At 41.5% G+C, this 15,829-nt stretch overlaps 1 protein-coding gene across 9 annotated transcripts in view; it reads right to left on the bottom strand.

The window, feature by feature from the left end:
- Nucleotides 1-1,158: 1,158 nt before the first annotated feature.
- The window catches only part of FARP1 (FERM, ARH/RhoGEF and pleckstrin domain protein 1), a 195,022-nt gene continuing 180,351 nt past the window's right edge, over nucleotides 1,159-15,829 (bottom strand). For 6 of the 9 annotated variants that reach the window (XM_084298530.1, XM_084298524.1, XM_084298525.1 and 3 more), the window contains 10 exons: nucleotides 15,314-15,551; nucleotides 13,523-13,653; nucleotides 10,679-10,747; nucleotides 8,654-8,743; nucleotides 7,652-7,734; nucleotides 7,377-7,489; nucleotides 6,729-6,892; nucleotides 4,020-4,127; nucleotides 3,279-3,430; nucleotides 1,159-2,121 (listed from right to left, as the gene is read on the bottom strand). In XM_084298530.1, the coding sequence (XP_084154656.1) occupies nucleotides 2,040-2,121; nucleotides 3,279-3,430; nucleotides 4,020-4,127; nucleotides 6,729-6,892; nucleotides 7,377-7,489; nucleotides 7,652-7,734; nucleotides 8,654-8,743; nucleotides 10,679-10,747; nucleotides 13,523-13,653; nucleotides 15,314-15,551 (1,230 nt within the window). In that variant the 3' untranslated portion in view covers nucleotides 1,159-2,039. Of the gene's footprint in view, nucleotides 2,122-3,278; nucleotides 3,431-4,019; nucleotides 4,128-5,208; nucleotides 5,346-6,728; nucleotides 6,893-7,376; nucleotides 7,490-7,651; nucleotides 7,735-8,653; nucleotides 8,744-10,678; nucleotides 10,748-13,522; nucleotides 13,654-15,313; nucleotides 15,552-15,829 lie in introns of those variants that run through there. The other 3 variants (XM_084298528.1, XM_084298529.1, XR_014618984.1) reach the window with 3 other exon arrangements.

Below are 15,829 nucleotides of genomic sequence, written 5' to 3'. Positions count from 1 at the left end.
TGCCTCCCCTAAAAAAGAAAACAAGACTACACCAGAGGTGCTTAGCGTGGCTTGTTATAAAAGACCTGAGCTAGGTCCAACTGCCTGACCAAAAGGTAAAGCTTTCTCTCTAAGGGGAAATATCTACGGAAAAGAGCAACTGCAACCAGTTACCTGCCCAAGGGTTTGTACATTTATACATAGCTGAAGAAAATACGCTGTAATTTTTATTTTCCTTTGTCAGGGTGGCTCAGGTTTGGCCAGGGGGACTTCTACTTGTCGTAAGGAATTAGGAACCCGGCCTACTCCTTGAGATTTTACGTATGCACATTAAAATACATGCATGGATGTGTGTGTGTGTGCTGTATAAAGCACAGTCCTGAGTAACTTTTCGTGACCAACAACATCCTGCTGCTCACCAGGAGCTCTAATTTCACTGAGGTTTTCTTTGGGGAGGGGCAGAATAAAGAAGGCTTTATTTACTGTCTTCAAGCAGCAGTATGTGTGGTAGTACTGTGAGGTATTTTATTCCCTTTCGTTGTGAGCAAAGCCGTAAGCCACTTCATACAACGCAGATATTTAAGCAATTAACAGAGTGAATAGTGAGAAGAAGACAAGCTGGGGGCAGAATTGTCCCAGCTTCATTTCTCATAGTTATATTCTGTTACGTATATATTCAGCTATATTTTGGCCCCCCTGTCTAGCACTGCTTGCTCAAAGGCCCTTAGTGGGGAGAGGTGTTTCCAGCACGTTGAACTTCTGTGAATGCAAGTTCATGCCAGCCTCCTGATGAAGCGTTTCTTAAAGCGTTACGAAAAGCATCTACTCACAGCAGACTCTGTGATGATGCCCTTCCGAGTGGGCAAAAAATGACAGTGGATGCCGTGACAGCCAGCTGCACAAAATGGGCATTTCTGCTGCGGATTGGGCCCGTCCCTCTGCATACTGAGCACCAGGAGGGACAGAGCGGCTGAGGATCCAACAGCAAAACCAGGCATCACACCAGGATGTGCAGCAGGCATGGCGAAGGCTTGGGGGGTTCAGTAGCACACCCGGCTTACAGTGCTTTAGTCACAGCTAGTTACCAAAATGCTCCACCAATTAATTACAAAGAGCTGTGGTTCTTGTAGCATACAGGGTTTTTTGGTTTTGTTTTTCAAGTCTGTAAAACAAACAGCAGAATGTCACCACAGCCTTTAATTTCTTCTTGTACATACCATTCACAGTACATTAACAGCCCAAATAATATTGCACTGGATTATTTTTAAACTTTTTTTTTTTTTCCATCTTGCAAGTAGTATTCACTTTTCAAAGCCAACAGATGAACAATTTGGTCAACTTGCACCAAGAAAAATGGTTAGGTAGGAATCCTATAGTTTATTTATACCACATGGAGCTGTAACCCCAAAGGGAAATGAGAGTGAGCTGTAAACTCTTTCCTTGTTAAAGATAGAAAATTAGTAATTCCTTGTTGATTAAATGTAGAAAGACTGGAGAAAAAAAAATACAACAACATGAAATCTGAAAGTTACCTCATTCCTGTTAGACTGCTTACTGTATATATAATTATAGTCTATACTGTGAAAGTCCACCTACATTTAAAAATTCAGCAGTCTACAGATTAACATGGTAAAAAAAAAATAATATATTTTTATGTAAAGAAAAGAAATAGTGTTTGCCTCACAGGAGAAAGTTTTCAGATTGTGAAGTCATTTTTTTTTTTTTAGGTGCAATCTCTGAGGCAATAAAATGTCTTTTGGCATTTGGCACTCTAATAAGGACAATATTTTAATACTGGCACAAGCTAAAAACAGCACAGAATGACAAAATACAAGACATGAAACGAACCGCAGCCACTGGGAGGATGGTAAGCTATTTTCAACATACGGAAATCACAGTTCTGCTGAGGAACTGTGAGCTTCTGCAAAACCATACTTTTTGTTTTGTTTTTTTTCTTTTAACAAACGTAAGTTTTACTAAACTTGGAGGGAGAAATGTTTCAAACGTCCTCTAGAAAATCAGCAGCTGCTGGACAATCGACACGGCGGTTTGTTTAGCCGTCAATAGGCGTGAGGCTCTTTGTGACTCAGAGCTCGAGTGCGGGAGGCAGAGCTGGTGGCACTTCGGATCACTTCCATCCATCTGTCGGGGGCACGAGGAGACAAAAGCAAAATCATGGTAAATTCCTAAGGAGAGATTTCTTGAAAGGTTTTTCTCTGTGTAGTCATTGCCTGTGCTATTAGTCGTATAAAACCTTTATTTTTAGCGTATCTGGAAAACATCGTTGTACTTACTACTTTGCTCCCTATCCAAAGTCAAGAGGCTACAGATCCAAATGACTGCCAAATGTATATATGAAAGGAGGTTTAGAGAGGATGAATGGGGGAGAGGGGCCCCCAAAATACACTAACTTAATAGTTTAACTTGTTCTACAAGTGCAAAATTTCTTTTTTTTCCCCCTCTGGATCATCCAAGTGATGAGCAGTTGAAAACAACTGCTTGATTCTGATGCGAAAAAATGTGATTTAGCTGCAGTTACTGCTCCTTCCAGAACTGAGAAAGGGCTTTTGTGTTTTTTCCAATTCTACTAATTTATTTAATTACCTCTTCCCCACAATTTGCCTTATTTAAAGTTTTAGACTGACATGGCTAAAACTTAATTATGGGTTTCTTGACTATGAGAGGACATTAAGATCTTTGTTATGTTAATGCTTCATACAAAAGAGCTAAATTAATTCCCAGTATGAGTAAGCTCAAACCATAATTTAGGAAGAGCAGTGCTTGTTTCCCAGCTCTCCATCTAACTAGAATTCAGTGGAATGTGTAAAAATTATACACTGAAGTGGCAGAACACAGTAAGAAGAGCAGCTTCTGGGAAAAAGTTGGATTTCATTTCAGGTGTGAATTTTACAGCCAGTTGTACTAGACAGAGTGAAGTTGTTCCACACTCTACTAAAAAGTCCTGTGACCTGTTTACATGCTTCCTGATGTTTGATACACAGAGAGCTATGTACAGCCAGCCTGATTAATTTTGAATGTGCAATTCCTACATCTAATTCAAGTTTTGCAGTGATTATTACTATAGCTACCACGTGTGCTCAAAAACAACCACAGCACAGGTTCTAGCATTACCAGGTTTAACATTTATTTTAAAATTGTAAAGATTACTTTCTCTTACCGTGCTGAACTACATGCCTGTATTGCTAAATCAGTTTAGTAAATTTGGCACTTACTAACCTTGTTTGGAAAAAAAAATCATGTAATTTTACAAAATTCCGTCTCACAAAAGACTGACTTACCTTTCAAATGTGTATTCGCTTTCAGCCCTGAAGTAGTACACATGGGATTTGAAATGCAGCTTGAACACATAATCTTTGTGAATGTTTTCAGATTCGGAAGGAATGGTGAGTGAATATCCCAATAAAGGAAGGCTGGCTAAAGGATGATTGTCCTGAAAAGAAATGGTGAAAAATGCAGTGAGGTCAAATGTTAACAGGCGGGGAGAGCACATAAGTGAAATGGAAAATAAATATACACTCGTTTCAAGGCAGTTGTGTTTCTGAATTCACATGGAAAAAGTACCAGATTTATACAATGGCAACAATCTGAATTGTTTGGTAATGCCTGCCCATCTTTAGGGACCCTTATCATAAAAATCTTCAGCAAGCTGATCCTACCAGTATTTCCTGGTAAGAAATTTGTCTCAAGCCGCAGGCTTTCACTACTTTCAAGCTGACTTAAAGCAGCATCATCTGGCACCTGCAGAGCACCACATGTGTTCATCCCAGGCCTGCAAACACCCACTCCTTTAGAAATGTACTTGCCAGCCTACACCACTCACTGTTTAAGTGCTTTTGCTTAGTATGGAGTGTATGAACAAATGATTTCTCTAGCCTGCTTATGTGTAAAATATCCTTTTCTTTTTCTTTTATAATGCATAAAGCCTAGAATTGAGGATTTCTGTAATAACACAAGTGTAAGCTAGCTGTTGGAAGTGTCAGGAACCGAGTGCTCACACACAAGCTCATGCAGTGCGTTACCTGGTGCGATTTATAGAAGAACATACAGAAGTTGGTGAATACCACCCAGAGCTTCTGCCACCCGTTGCTGTTTTTGAATTTTCTTAGGAGATTTCCGGACAGCTGATTCTGAAACAGATCAAAAGTAGGCAAATAAACCAGTGAAGTGCACGGTGCAGAGGTGTACAAGCAGGTGGAAAGTAGCCAAGCCCCACATAAAGGATGTTTGCATTTCTGCTTAGCTTATTTAATTCCACCAATTTGGCTGTAAGCTCAGAACTAGAAATACCTGTCGTTCTTTAAGTGAGGTTTGTCTGCAGTTTAATGACTGTAAGAAAAAATCAGCTGCTTTTACCTCATCCTATGTGACCTTGCTGAATGTGAAAGCGGTTTGGTGAAATGGATGTATTTTTCTTCCACATTTTTCTACTATTAAACAGCAGTTAACTTAGTAATATGTTTTTGTTCATAGCTGGGTACTTCCAAAAACTTCAAACTGCTACACTTATGCATATATTTTTTAAATTAAGGTGGCTTTCAGTAAAATATTACCAAACATCAGTCAGTCTTGTTAGCCTAGTCTCTGTTCTTTTCAAATGATACTTAAAATAGAGCAATGAAAACAGAAAGTCTGACATGAATTTGTGATGTAAAGGAAAATCATGACGTACTTTGGAATTGCAGATAGAGATTGAGCTCTCAGTACCCAGTGAGTTAACGCGGTAACTTTTCAAAGATTTCAAAAGCAAGGACTATCAGCCTTGTTCTTAGCTGGATTTCAGATAATTTACAACAAGGAGAGGAATACAAGGCACAAGTATTTAGCGGCTGGCTGGAGAAAATAATCTTTTCACCCATCTACTGTAAAGTCCAGCATCACTGTACCTTGCAAATGATGGGGAGCTCTCAGTGAATTATTACTTCTCCTTCCTTGTTGAATATTAGGGCTAGCATCCGGATCAAAACAGCCATTCACATCATTCTCACTACGTAATGCAGGAGCTAATAATTTAGTTTGTAATGCTTAATATTCAAAGCCTGGTGGTCTTGATTTATCTACTACAAACTAAATATTCTCGCAAATATTGCTCTGTTTTCACCAGTCTTGGCTGTGCATTAAAGCCTTTGCTTTAGATAATCCCGTGCTCTGCTATGAGGACTGCTGACGCCGTGACCTAAGTTACAGGCATACTCCTTAATTTTCTGTTACCTCATTACTCTGGAGGATATCATAAAAGGACAGGCTTTGCATTCGGTACCAGCAGACATATGAAATGGAAACAGGCCGCTGATCACTGATCAGTCCAGCAGGTAGGGAAGTACAGTCACTGACAGAGAGAGGATCTTCTACCACAAGAAAGACAGAGAGGAGGGAGAGACACAAAGAAAATAAACGATAATGCTGAAGTGAAAGGCACCAACAGAATGACGTGAGCATGAGTGTGACCTGCCACACGTGAAGCAGCAGTGGAGCTGAAGATGTTGTCACAGAGTAACTCCAGGGTGTGTGTTTGGTCTTCACCACCATGTTTGCACACATTTGAGTCACAGGGAGGAACAAAAGTAAAGAACAATGAACCCTGATCTCTGGTAAAAAAAAGATTTGCCTAACTAAACATTTTACTCATTAGAATAAATCACCACTTTAAATTTACTTTATATCAATTTATAATAAGCCCTATGTGTTAGGGGAAAATATGAGAGCCGGTTCCACGCTGAGCTATTCCTCCTTTGCAGGATATAAAGGCATAAAAAGCAGGAAATGCACCCGCATGGGAGCAAAATGGGGCTCTCTACTTAGCATTTGCTAATGATTTTCTAAATTTTGACAATTTCCTTTGTCAAATTTCAATTTCTTCTGCTTAAAACCAGAGGCAAACTCTGAACACCATCTGTCCTGGCATCTCCCTCAGTTCTGAGTCGGGGCATCTTCTCCAGTGCAACAGAGAGCTGATATATTAGGGCTGCCTCCTGAGTGGATGTTGATAGTTTTGAGATTCCTTTTACCACTTTCACAAAACCCTCCACGTGATGAGGACTGCGATAAAGCATTCAGAGCTCCCTGTGGTGTCTCTCTGGTGAAGGAGGAACACCGAAGCAGACTTGCCACCTCACTTGGACCAAGCACTGAACTAGGTAGGAGTCTTTCATTTTAATCTTTGAAAAGCCAATGTCTAGCTCTTGTCTGCTAAGCGCAGAGTTAGGGAACGTGTTTCAGATTGGCTTAGCTGTGATCAGGGGGAAAAAAGACTTTTTATTTGGAGGTGGAAAATGCAAATAAAGAAAAAGCAGATGGGGCTGAGCAATGAGACAAGGTTCCAGAAAAGATGGCTAGGTAAAGAAAGTAAGTTAGTAATACACATAATCAAAACTGTCTGCAGCAGCTAAAGACAATATCCTTTCAGCTCGAGCAATGACTTAATGCCTCTGTCAATGAAAGCATTAAGACAGTTTGACCTGCTTCAAGTTTTCAAGAGCATCAGCACTTTGGGGACAGTTATTTCTGTAAGAATTACTGCTCTAACTGATTTCAAAAAGATGCACTGAGGGAGTGAAAAGTGTGTGCCTTGACTGAGGGCATCGTTTGAGGGTACGGGAGCCAGTTTCACATCACAGGTGTGCCTGGAACATCCCCGAGAGGAAAGAGCACTTATTGAGGAGGAGCAAAAAGGAAATTGTCATTCAAGAGCACATCTGGAGCTGCAGTTCAGATTGTTCTGAGGCAGATACCTCCACAGCAATACTAAAGTCGATCATTGAAACACTGGTATTTCTGTGCCAGCAGACGTGCACCGTAGTGTTGCCACGGTGTGGTGACTGACGTTCGAGTGAGGTGCGGGATGCACTGAGATCGTCCTCAGATTCCTGGTCTACAGTAGTTTCATCAGGAGACTCTATGAAATGCAGGGAAAAAGCATCTTTCTTCCTCTATGCAACAACATATATAATTGGAAAAATTAAACAAGTAAGTCTGTTCACAATCTCGTGAACTAGCTTCAAAACACACTTTTAGAGACAACTTTGTGCAGATGTTAAGCAGATTATTTTTTACGTGTTTCTGCAAGTGTTAGAGTCAAAGCCCACTACGCTTCATCGGTGCTTTTAATACCTTCCAAGGACAGGCACTGCCCAAGTCTCGTAAAATACTTCCTGAAATCATTATGCTTAAGTCACATCTCTATTCAGTGAAACTTTCTGCTAACATCAACAAAAACATTACAGTGGTACATACATAAATATATATATATAAATATATATAAATCAACTTCAAATGTATCAAATTGACTTGTGGCCAGCACGTATCTCCACTCTGCATAGAAGCAATCACCGACTACACTGACTAAAATTAACAAAACCTCCTCTCTAGCATTTACTTACTATTGTCAGGTGGGCTACTAGCCAGCAATTCTGGGGCAGGGCCACTGCTTTTCTCTGCCAGGTCTATTGCCATCTGAATGTCCTCAGTCCATTTGTCCATTTCAGAACGGGTACTAACAAGGAAAATTCAGGTTTTAATCGCTTTCATAAAGCTGAAAACAAACTCTAAGAAATAGTCCCAAGTTGAACTTGATTTTAATTTAAATGAACAAATACAGACATGAGATGCTAGCTTTTTTCAACATTAACTGTGTGTGTTGTCTCCATCAAATTACCTTGCTGCAACAATGATGGACTGCTGTTGACCTCGAAGTGTTAGACAATGAGGAACCCCCCATTCCTCTTCACTTTCTTCTATCTGAGAGAAAAGTCAACATGCAGTCAGACTGTAGGAAACAATCTTATTTCTTAAGATGAAACAGTGAACTGGACAAGCTTTTGCCATTAGGGAAAAGAAAAGCGAGATGGTCAGAAACAACTTTTTGAGCTAGAAAAAACTGGTAGCCTGAAAGGTGAAAAAATATTAAATTGTGCAATAACCCTTTAAGCCAAAAGCATGGCTTTTTGTCAAAGAAAGGAAGACAATGGTATTTTTATATGGGAGTGCTTTGGACACTGCAGCATAGCACAATACTGCTGTGAACCAGTCGTGCCAAATGGACATCAATAATTGAGTAGATTCCTAGAAATGTTAGATAAAACTTGAAGCCTCACCAGTGCTGAGAGAAATTCAGTTACTGTGGTAGTGATCATCTAATTCAATATCAGGAAAATGGTATAAAATAGATATGAGAACATGAGAAGTTCCAATGAAAATAATGGGGAAAATGGAAGTTTTGAAACCACCAAGAACATTTGCTAAATCATGTAAGAAGAAGAACTATTACTGGCTATTGGGCCTGAATCGTCTATTTTCCAGAAGAATTGCAAAAGGGCGCAGAGTGACATATTGCTGCCTGCAGTTTCCCACTACCTTGGCTTTAAGATAAATAGATAGAAACACTAGGAAACATTTTTTCATAGGATTGAAATTGCCACTACTGATTACTTGCCTCAAACAGTGTTTCTATTAGCAAATGGTTATGAATCACTTTTAAGAATCATGGTTAAATTTATGGTCTGAAAATATAAAGAAAAAAAAACCCACAACAACAACTTATCTGAATCAGAGAACAACCCTTTGCTACTGCTCTCACTCCAGCAGAAACTGAGCAAGCAACAAAGATGGGACCTTAAATAACCATTTAAGCATGAATTCAACTTCTTGTTATACTTACTGTCATGCCATACAGTGGTAGATGCCCATGGACTTTAAACTGATTTGATGCTGTCAGGCCTCTACTTGTGTACAACAAAATATCATTAAACTGAAAAGCAAGAATAAGCATTGTTAGAATTATGTTGGCACACATAGAAAGATATCAGAATAGTAAATACAAGAAAACTATCCGGTACTGGCAGTCCTAATGCAAGAATCCAAAATACTGGCTTCCACAATATCTCTCGTATTATCCCTAATACCTCGTATTGTCATCTGTTACCATCCCTGCCTTCCTTCCCAGCTATTCTCTGGCATGTTCTCACAATTTTCTATTTGATACCTTCTATTATTCCAATATATTCTCATCCCATTATGATCTCTGGGTCAAAATTAACAAGCCACAGCAGTGAAACCAAGTAGGACCTTTCACAGTCTGGGGCAGTTTGAAGCAATGGAAGGAAGAGAAGCCTGTTTCATCAATACTTTATCCTGATTTGTGTGGAAAGGAAGCATGCCCCAAGACAGGTGTGTCCAACTCTACTCTTCGGGTGGTTATCTATTACTCCACGTATTTTGAAGGAAGCTGTGAGACCTGTTTCATATAGGTGACTAGGTTAGAAATGTCAAGGTGGAGTGACTATTTCTTGACATATAGAACTTCCTACATGTTTGACAACAACATGTCAAATGTCCACCTGCATTTGGTTGCATGCTGTAAAAATAATGGTCAATTTTCACTGACCACATGTCAAAAGATGTTCTCCTCAAACATGGCTGTTGCATCAAGAGAATCATACTCTGTGGAGGGAAACAACTCTCACCAGAGTGCTACAACTGAATAGCAATCATTCATGGAGTGATGTGGATTGGCCACTAGAGGGGGATTTAATTTTGCCAATAATTGCTCATGTGTTTGGAGTCACAGAACACTGATTCAGGCTTTTATCTCCAAGAAAGATTCTGGTCCTTGAGGGAGATGACAGACTTCTCCGAGAGTGCGAGTGACTGCCAAAAACTGAGATTGATTTAAGAGTCTTGTCTCAATTTTCAGCGTTTTATACAAGTATAATATCAAGGCATCATCTGGCAATGAGAATGGTGGTATGCAAGGAAATATGCACCATATCCATTAGGCTCCCTCTTTAGCACCTTTATAGCCATAATCTTACCAAGGTAAAACTAGCAGTTACATGTTGGGCTCATTTGGGAGAGTAAATGCTAAAGACCCCATAAAATCTATCACGCTTGCAAGCTTTTCTATACATCTTCACGTTTTGCACACAAGGGACCGAGTTTGAGTTTTCCTGTCTCTGACTCTTTATGTCCTGCCCTGTACCACCAGACTATAAAATCTGGGCACTCTGCTGGGCATCCCAGTCCCCCGGCATCAACAGCTGAGCTGCAGCAGGACTGGGGTCCTGGGAGCAAGTCAGCTTTCCAGGAAGAGAGGAGAAACCATCTGGTCAGCTCTTGTGGATTCCAGACTGAGTGAGATTGCTGCAACCTGAAAATGCTGCGAGTGATGGTGGGAGGAGATAATTTTTCCTAGTGAAATAGCTTCTAAATGTATCTCCAGGTAAAGGCAGACCCATCAACACGCTAGGCATGCCCGGGCTGAAACTGGATGGTTTGTGGAGAAACTTGTTTCTGTAATGTGTCCTGAGAGCATTATGTGGATTATCTTTTATATCACTCAGAGTTATTCTTTATCTTCTTTTCTGGACATGATCACTAACCCTGGTGCCACTTTTCATTTTGTAATGACTCTTCTAATACTTAAGACAATGTTGCTAGGAGGTATTATTTTATCATGGTATTCACGCTGTCATATAAAAATAAATAGTTTTATCTTTGTAAGCACTGACAAAGAGAACATTGGTTTTGGAAAGAAACATATATTCTTAACAAACAGCTAGGTGATGTATTTTGTTGATTTAACCAACTGTTTAAAAATACTTACTGTAATTCACAGTTCCAGTTTGCTTAATAGTTGGCTACAGTTACATGTCAACATATAAAGAAAAATCGCCTTCTCGCTTACCAGAAAGAACATTCGTTGCTGTAAACCTTTTCCGGACAATTTACTAAGACTGCCCAGTCTAATGAACTCCTGTAGGAAGCAAATACAAAATAAATATATGTCTTTTGCCAAAATGATTATGATTTTTTAGTATGCAAGAATAAATATGACTACTTGGTCATAAGACTGAATTGATTATCAGTCACCGAGATTTTTTATTATCTTTACTAAATATGTTAAAAATCTTTATAGGATATTTTCTTTCTATTCTTAACCATCTCTACCATCAACTGCTGGATAGTATTTCATTCATTTCAGGAAAATTCAGCTAGGCAAAATTTTCTGTACCTAACATTGATTCTTTCAGACAGCTAGCTACCTCTTTCATCAGTTTTGAATGAATATTCATACTACAAATGATGTAAATGCTAATGATAAGTGGGTCTGTACGTTACTTATTATATAGACACTGGTCAGCTTGTGTTGTGTGTATGGCATGTACAGCTCTTCACTGAGGTGAAAAATCAGCTGAACAAATCAACATCAGCAGCAGGAAAGGAGGGAAATTGGTCTGGCAGCGTGAGCTACCCTAGTACAGTCCATGTCAAATAATACAGTGCATTACTTGAGATGAAATTGTTTCAAAATGTTTAGGGATGTAATTATCGGAAGAGCATCACAACCAGAACTTTCAAACCACTGGGGTTTCCTGGATTTATTGTCATCTATAACATAACTCCACCGTACACATACCTGAACCCCATCAAAGCATAGTTTTTCAGTCACTCCCTCCAGCTTCTGCCAAGAGGTTTGTATTTATTTATTAGTCTTTTGAAGGTCATTCTGCTCATATTGTGCATGTAAAAGGCATATAAAGCATCAGAATCACCTGCAACTTAGCAATGAATTAGCTGTAGGAAGATTAATCTGGTCAGAGAGATACTTCAGTTGCCTTAGGGTTTCTGTGGTGTGTCCAGCCCCCTACCCACATTAAGTTAGGGTGGGAAAAATGCCTAGAGAAGGTTATTCCTTCTGTCACAGTGAGCTCACGGTACCAAAGGGGCCACTGGAAGCTGTGCTGGCACCACATAATATTAATCACAATTACTATTTATGTGGTACTGCCTTATGGTCAGTACTCCCAGGCCTAGCTCCAGCAGGGCAAGCACTGCCCAAACCCACAGCAGAGCCGCAGGCCATCGCCATCTGCAAGCAGAACCGACTGGGGGATGCTTTAATATCCAGTACGGGAACCAGGCTGGTGGCTGCAGAGACTGGGGCAACATGAAGACGATGGTTACCCAAAGCCACCACCATTAGGACAGCCGAACCACAGGCCTAGCACGAGAGGCCTCCTCGGAGGCTCCCCTCTCTGAGACGTGGCACTGGGCCACCTCTGGGTAACACACGGGCACCATCGGCACTGCTCAGCAGCATCTGCCTTCCTGGCTGAGTGGCCAAAGGGCTGGACAGCAGCAACGTCTTGGGCATCTGCCAGAGCGTGGCAGCCAAAACCTTTCCCCTTGGCAGGCAAATGGCCTCTGCCCCCGGTCTGCCGCCTTCTTGAACTTCCTAGGAGAGGAAGACAGCTCTGTCTTTAAATAGAATAGGGCAGCAGCAGCAGCAGCCAGTGACAGCGTTTAATTTCATGTGATGGAGGATGCACAGGCTGGGAAGCGTCCTGAGGGGCTTGCCAGGGACGTGCACGGTCTGTGGATCACTGGAAGGGAGCACGAGCCGCGGTGGCTGCTGGAGGGACAGGGAGGAGGTGAAGTGAGAGGGTGGGGGACTGCTGCAAACCGAGACATACCTGTGCTCAGCTCCACTTCAACCCCCTTATCTGAAATGTTTAAATCCTTAAACGAGCAAGAGCACGGAGAGGCCAGAAAGCTGCCTCTCTGCCAGGAGCCTGTGGTGGCTTGAGGCACGGACACGGCTCTGCAAGCAGACCCCGGGCTGGATGGCCAGGCTGCAGGGCACGTTCAAGCACTGCCATACTTGCAATCCAATCCAAAACTCATCTTTTATTCCTAGCTGTTTCCCAGAAACGTATGAGGGGCAGGAACAGTCTAGCAATACATTTTCTGTTGCCACAAGCAGTGCCTTTGTGTATTATGCACAGGAGTCAGGGAAGTAAGGAAGAAATCACTTCTACAAGGCAGCTCTCAAGCTTGCATGCACAGATTCGTGTACACGGAAGAGCAGAAAAGGTTACAAATTCTGCAGAGGGTCATTTATTCTGAAATAAGCCTGTGTTTTAAAAATGCATGGCAAGTAAGGAAGAGATGTCCTCATTCCCATAACATAATTAAAAGTATTTACTTAAGGCAACACTGTCTCAAAAAATACTGCCTAACATTACATGCAGACTAAAGAGACTGCTCGTCCCCAGGGCCACGAGTTTCAAAGCCAGACATCATGAGCAGGCTGAAGGTCCTCCAGCACAAATGTCTTGCTTTCCTTTAATCTGCTACACTCTAGCACCGAGGATTGAAAAAATAAAATAAGGGCAGAAAGAAATGAGGAAATGTGCAACCGCTCAAGCTCTGAATGCTGAGATAAATGTTACATTTTTACTGCCTCTTGTAATAGATACTTGGAATTGCCTACAACCATCCAAATCTATACATAAAATAAACCTAATAAAATCAGTAAAAAATAATAAGGATGATTGCTTCTTCCCATTTTAAAGGCTGCTGTTTTCTATGACATTATTATGTTTACATTTGATAGCTTTTTGTGAGAAAAAAAGGTTCATATGAGGAAAGGCAATTTCACAGATGCTCCAAAAAAAATACCAGATTTCCAAAATACACCTAATGCTTTGAAATGATATCAAAGCTTGGTCACAATTCTGTTACTTACCCTTCCTGGGATCACCAGATTGTCTATGCCTATCAAGTCTTTCTTGAGTTCGTGCAGCTTCTGGAAGTTCTCCATCTTTATCATATTGCCATGGAGCTGAGCCACCATTTCAGAAATCTCAGCCAAAGCAGCTAGATAAAAAAACCGTGACATGCTTATTATAAACTTACAAGGATGTTCAAAAAGAAAGACTTCTGTCTGCAGCAAGCAATTCACGGACATCGTCTTCTTTGCGACACTCTTTTCCTTCACAGAATAAACCTGCTCAGGCAGACTAAAACCCACACAAACTCTGAACATCATCTGACTAAGGATGGAGCATTGTCATGAAGAGACCATCAGTTTCTTGCTCTATTTTAGCTGCAGAAACATTGTAGGAATAGTCAAGTCAACTCATGGTAACAGTCAAAAGATTCTACTAAAGCATTTAACTCAGAGAATTGGGCTGAAAATCACTTTATCTTTTCTGGGGGACCAGCTCACAGCACTGCTCCCTGTGCCATCATGTACATGAGCACCGACCTGGATACACCCAAACAGACAGGCAGTCTCTGAATGGGCTGAACACACTCTTTGACTGATATTAGCACTGGAAAAGGAGTTACAGCCCTCTGCATTTAAAAAATAGAGCTAATGGCACAGTAACAGTGGTTCCTCCTTCCTGTATCATTGCTCAGAGCACAGTTTATCCACGTGTTAACAACAGACCTGTGTTCTCTGCTGCCTGTCACTTGGTGGGATTCAAATCCACATCTCCCCTTTTCTTGCTGCCTTTACACCCTGACCTTTAACTGAAATCTGCAAGCACCTTAGTAAAAGGAATCAACACATCACCCTCACCACAGAGCCTTGGCTAGAAGACATGAAGGCACCACTTGCTGTCCTCCTTGAGGTCTTTCAGGCAGCAGCTGCATTTGGGCAAACACCCGTGTCATGTAGCCCTGCAGTGTCACCGACCTCTCTGGCATTTCCTATCGCCACAGATCAAGTTGCCTCCTTATTTTGTGCACTGCCTCCTGCAGGTCTCATTGCAAGGAACTCAGTTCAGCCAACACCATAGAGCTTGGGGCAGCCATCCTGGGCACTGTCCCCTGCCCACTCCTTCTGTGGATCTGCCCTGAGTGCTAAGGGTATGGATAACATAGGTATCATTCAATTTAGACAGCTTACAATGGGGAGGAGGGAGGGTACATGGAAGGAGGAAAGCAAATCACTGAAAAGAAATAGCAAGCGGTGACCTCAGACCGCAGGAAGAAAAATTCTTCACATTTGGAAAAAAAAAATACAAAACCACACACATGTTGGCAGCTTTGAGTTCTTGAAACAAATCGTGGAAGTGGTAACAGAACAAACTGTATGTCTGGAAAAATAATACTCTCCTTAAGACATAACAACAGCCGCTGCACAGGGTCAGACCGAGGGTTCACCTGGGCCAGCGCTTTGTGTTCCCAGCAGATATCTAGGGAAAGCTGGCAAGCACAAGGCAAGCACATCTGGTGTGTCTCCTGTGTTCTCTCCCGACCTCCCAACTGTTTTCAGCTGAAGAGACTTCCTGAACTGCGTGCCATTTCTGCATATTTAATAACCCCCAGCAGCTTTCTCTTCCAAATGTTTGTCCAGAGCGTGCCATAATGTGTATGCAAGGACAACCTTAGTCATACCACTTCTGGTCTTCGGAGTGCTTGATTTTGCAACTCTTTGAATGTAGGCTTACTTTTTTTTTGGTTTTGTTTGCACATGCACCTCTAACACTCCCCAGCTCCAGGAACTGATGTCTTCTCCCTCACTTACCTCTCGAATCCCTGAAGTCTACGTGGGCTGGTGGGTAATGCTTGCAAAGCCTCTCCATTATCTGCTTGTAGTGCATGAGCCTGTGCAAAGGCCTGAGGAGAAAGGTATTGAGAGGCAAGTAGCAGACTTTCTGTAGCTCGAAGTCCCTGCAAAAGGTCTCCAGCTTGCGAGAGTTCTTGATCCCATTCTCCAGCTCCATTAAAATCTCATTGTGCTTCCACAGGTGAATTGTCAATTGCTTATAGGCACAGAGAAAGAACAAGCACATGGCAGAGCTATTAGCAAACACGGTGAGATGTGACTCATAAACATTCATCCCAAACCTGTACCAGTAAAAAATCCAGCTCTCACAGCAGTTGGGATTTTGCGATCAGAATCGCTGTGCAACACAGTGCCTCTGATATGCACTTGAAAAGAAGAAATGTCATCACTAATGAGATGCACACCCCCCCCGGACGCTGCTTTCACTGTAAGACGAAAGTACATGAGTGAACAAAGCTAAATCTCGCATCAGGG

The sequence above is a fragment of the Netta rufina genome, assembly GCF_964035555.1.
Source record: "Netta rufina genome assembly, chromosome: 1".
NCBI classification, from domain to species: Eukaryota; Metazoa; Chordata; class Aves; order Anseriformes; family Anatidae; genus Netta; species Netta rufina.
Note: the sequence above shows the minus strand (reverse complement) of the source record. Positions and strands in the feature narration are given on the sequence as shown.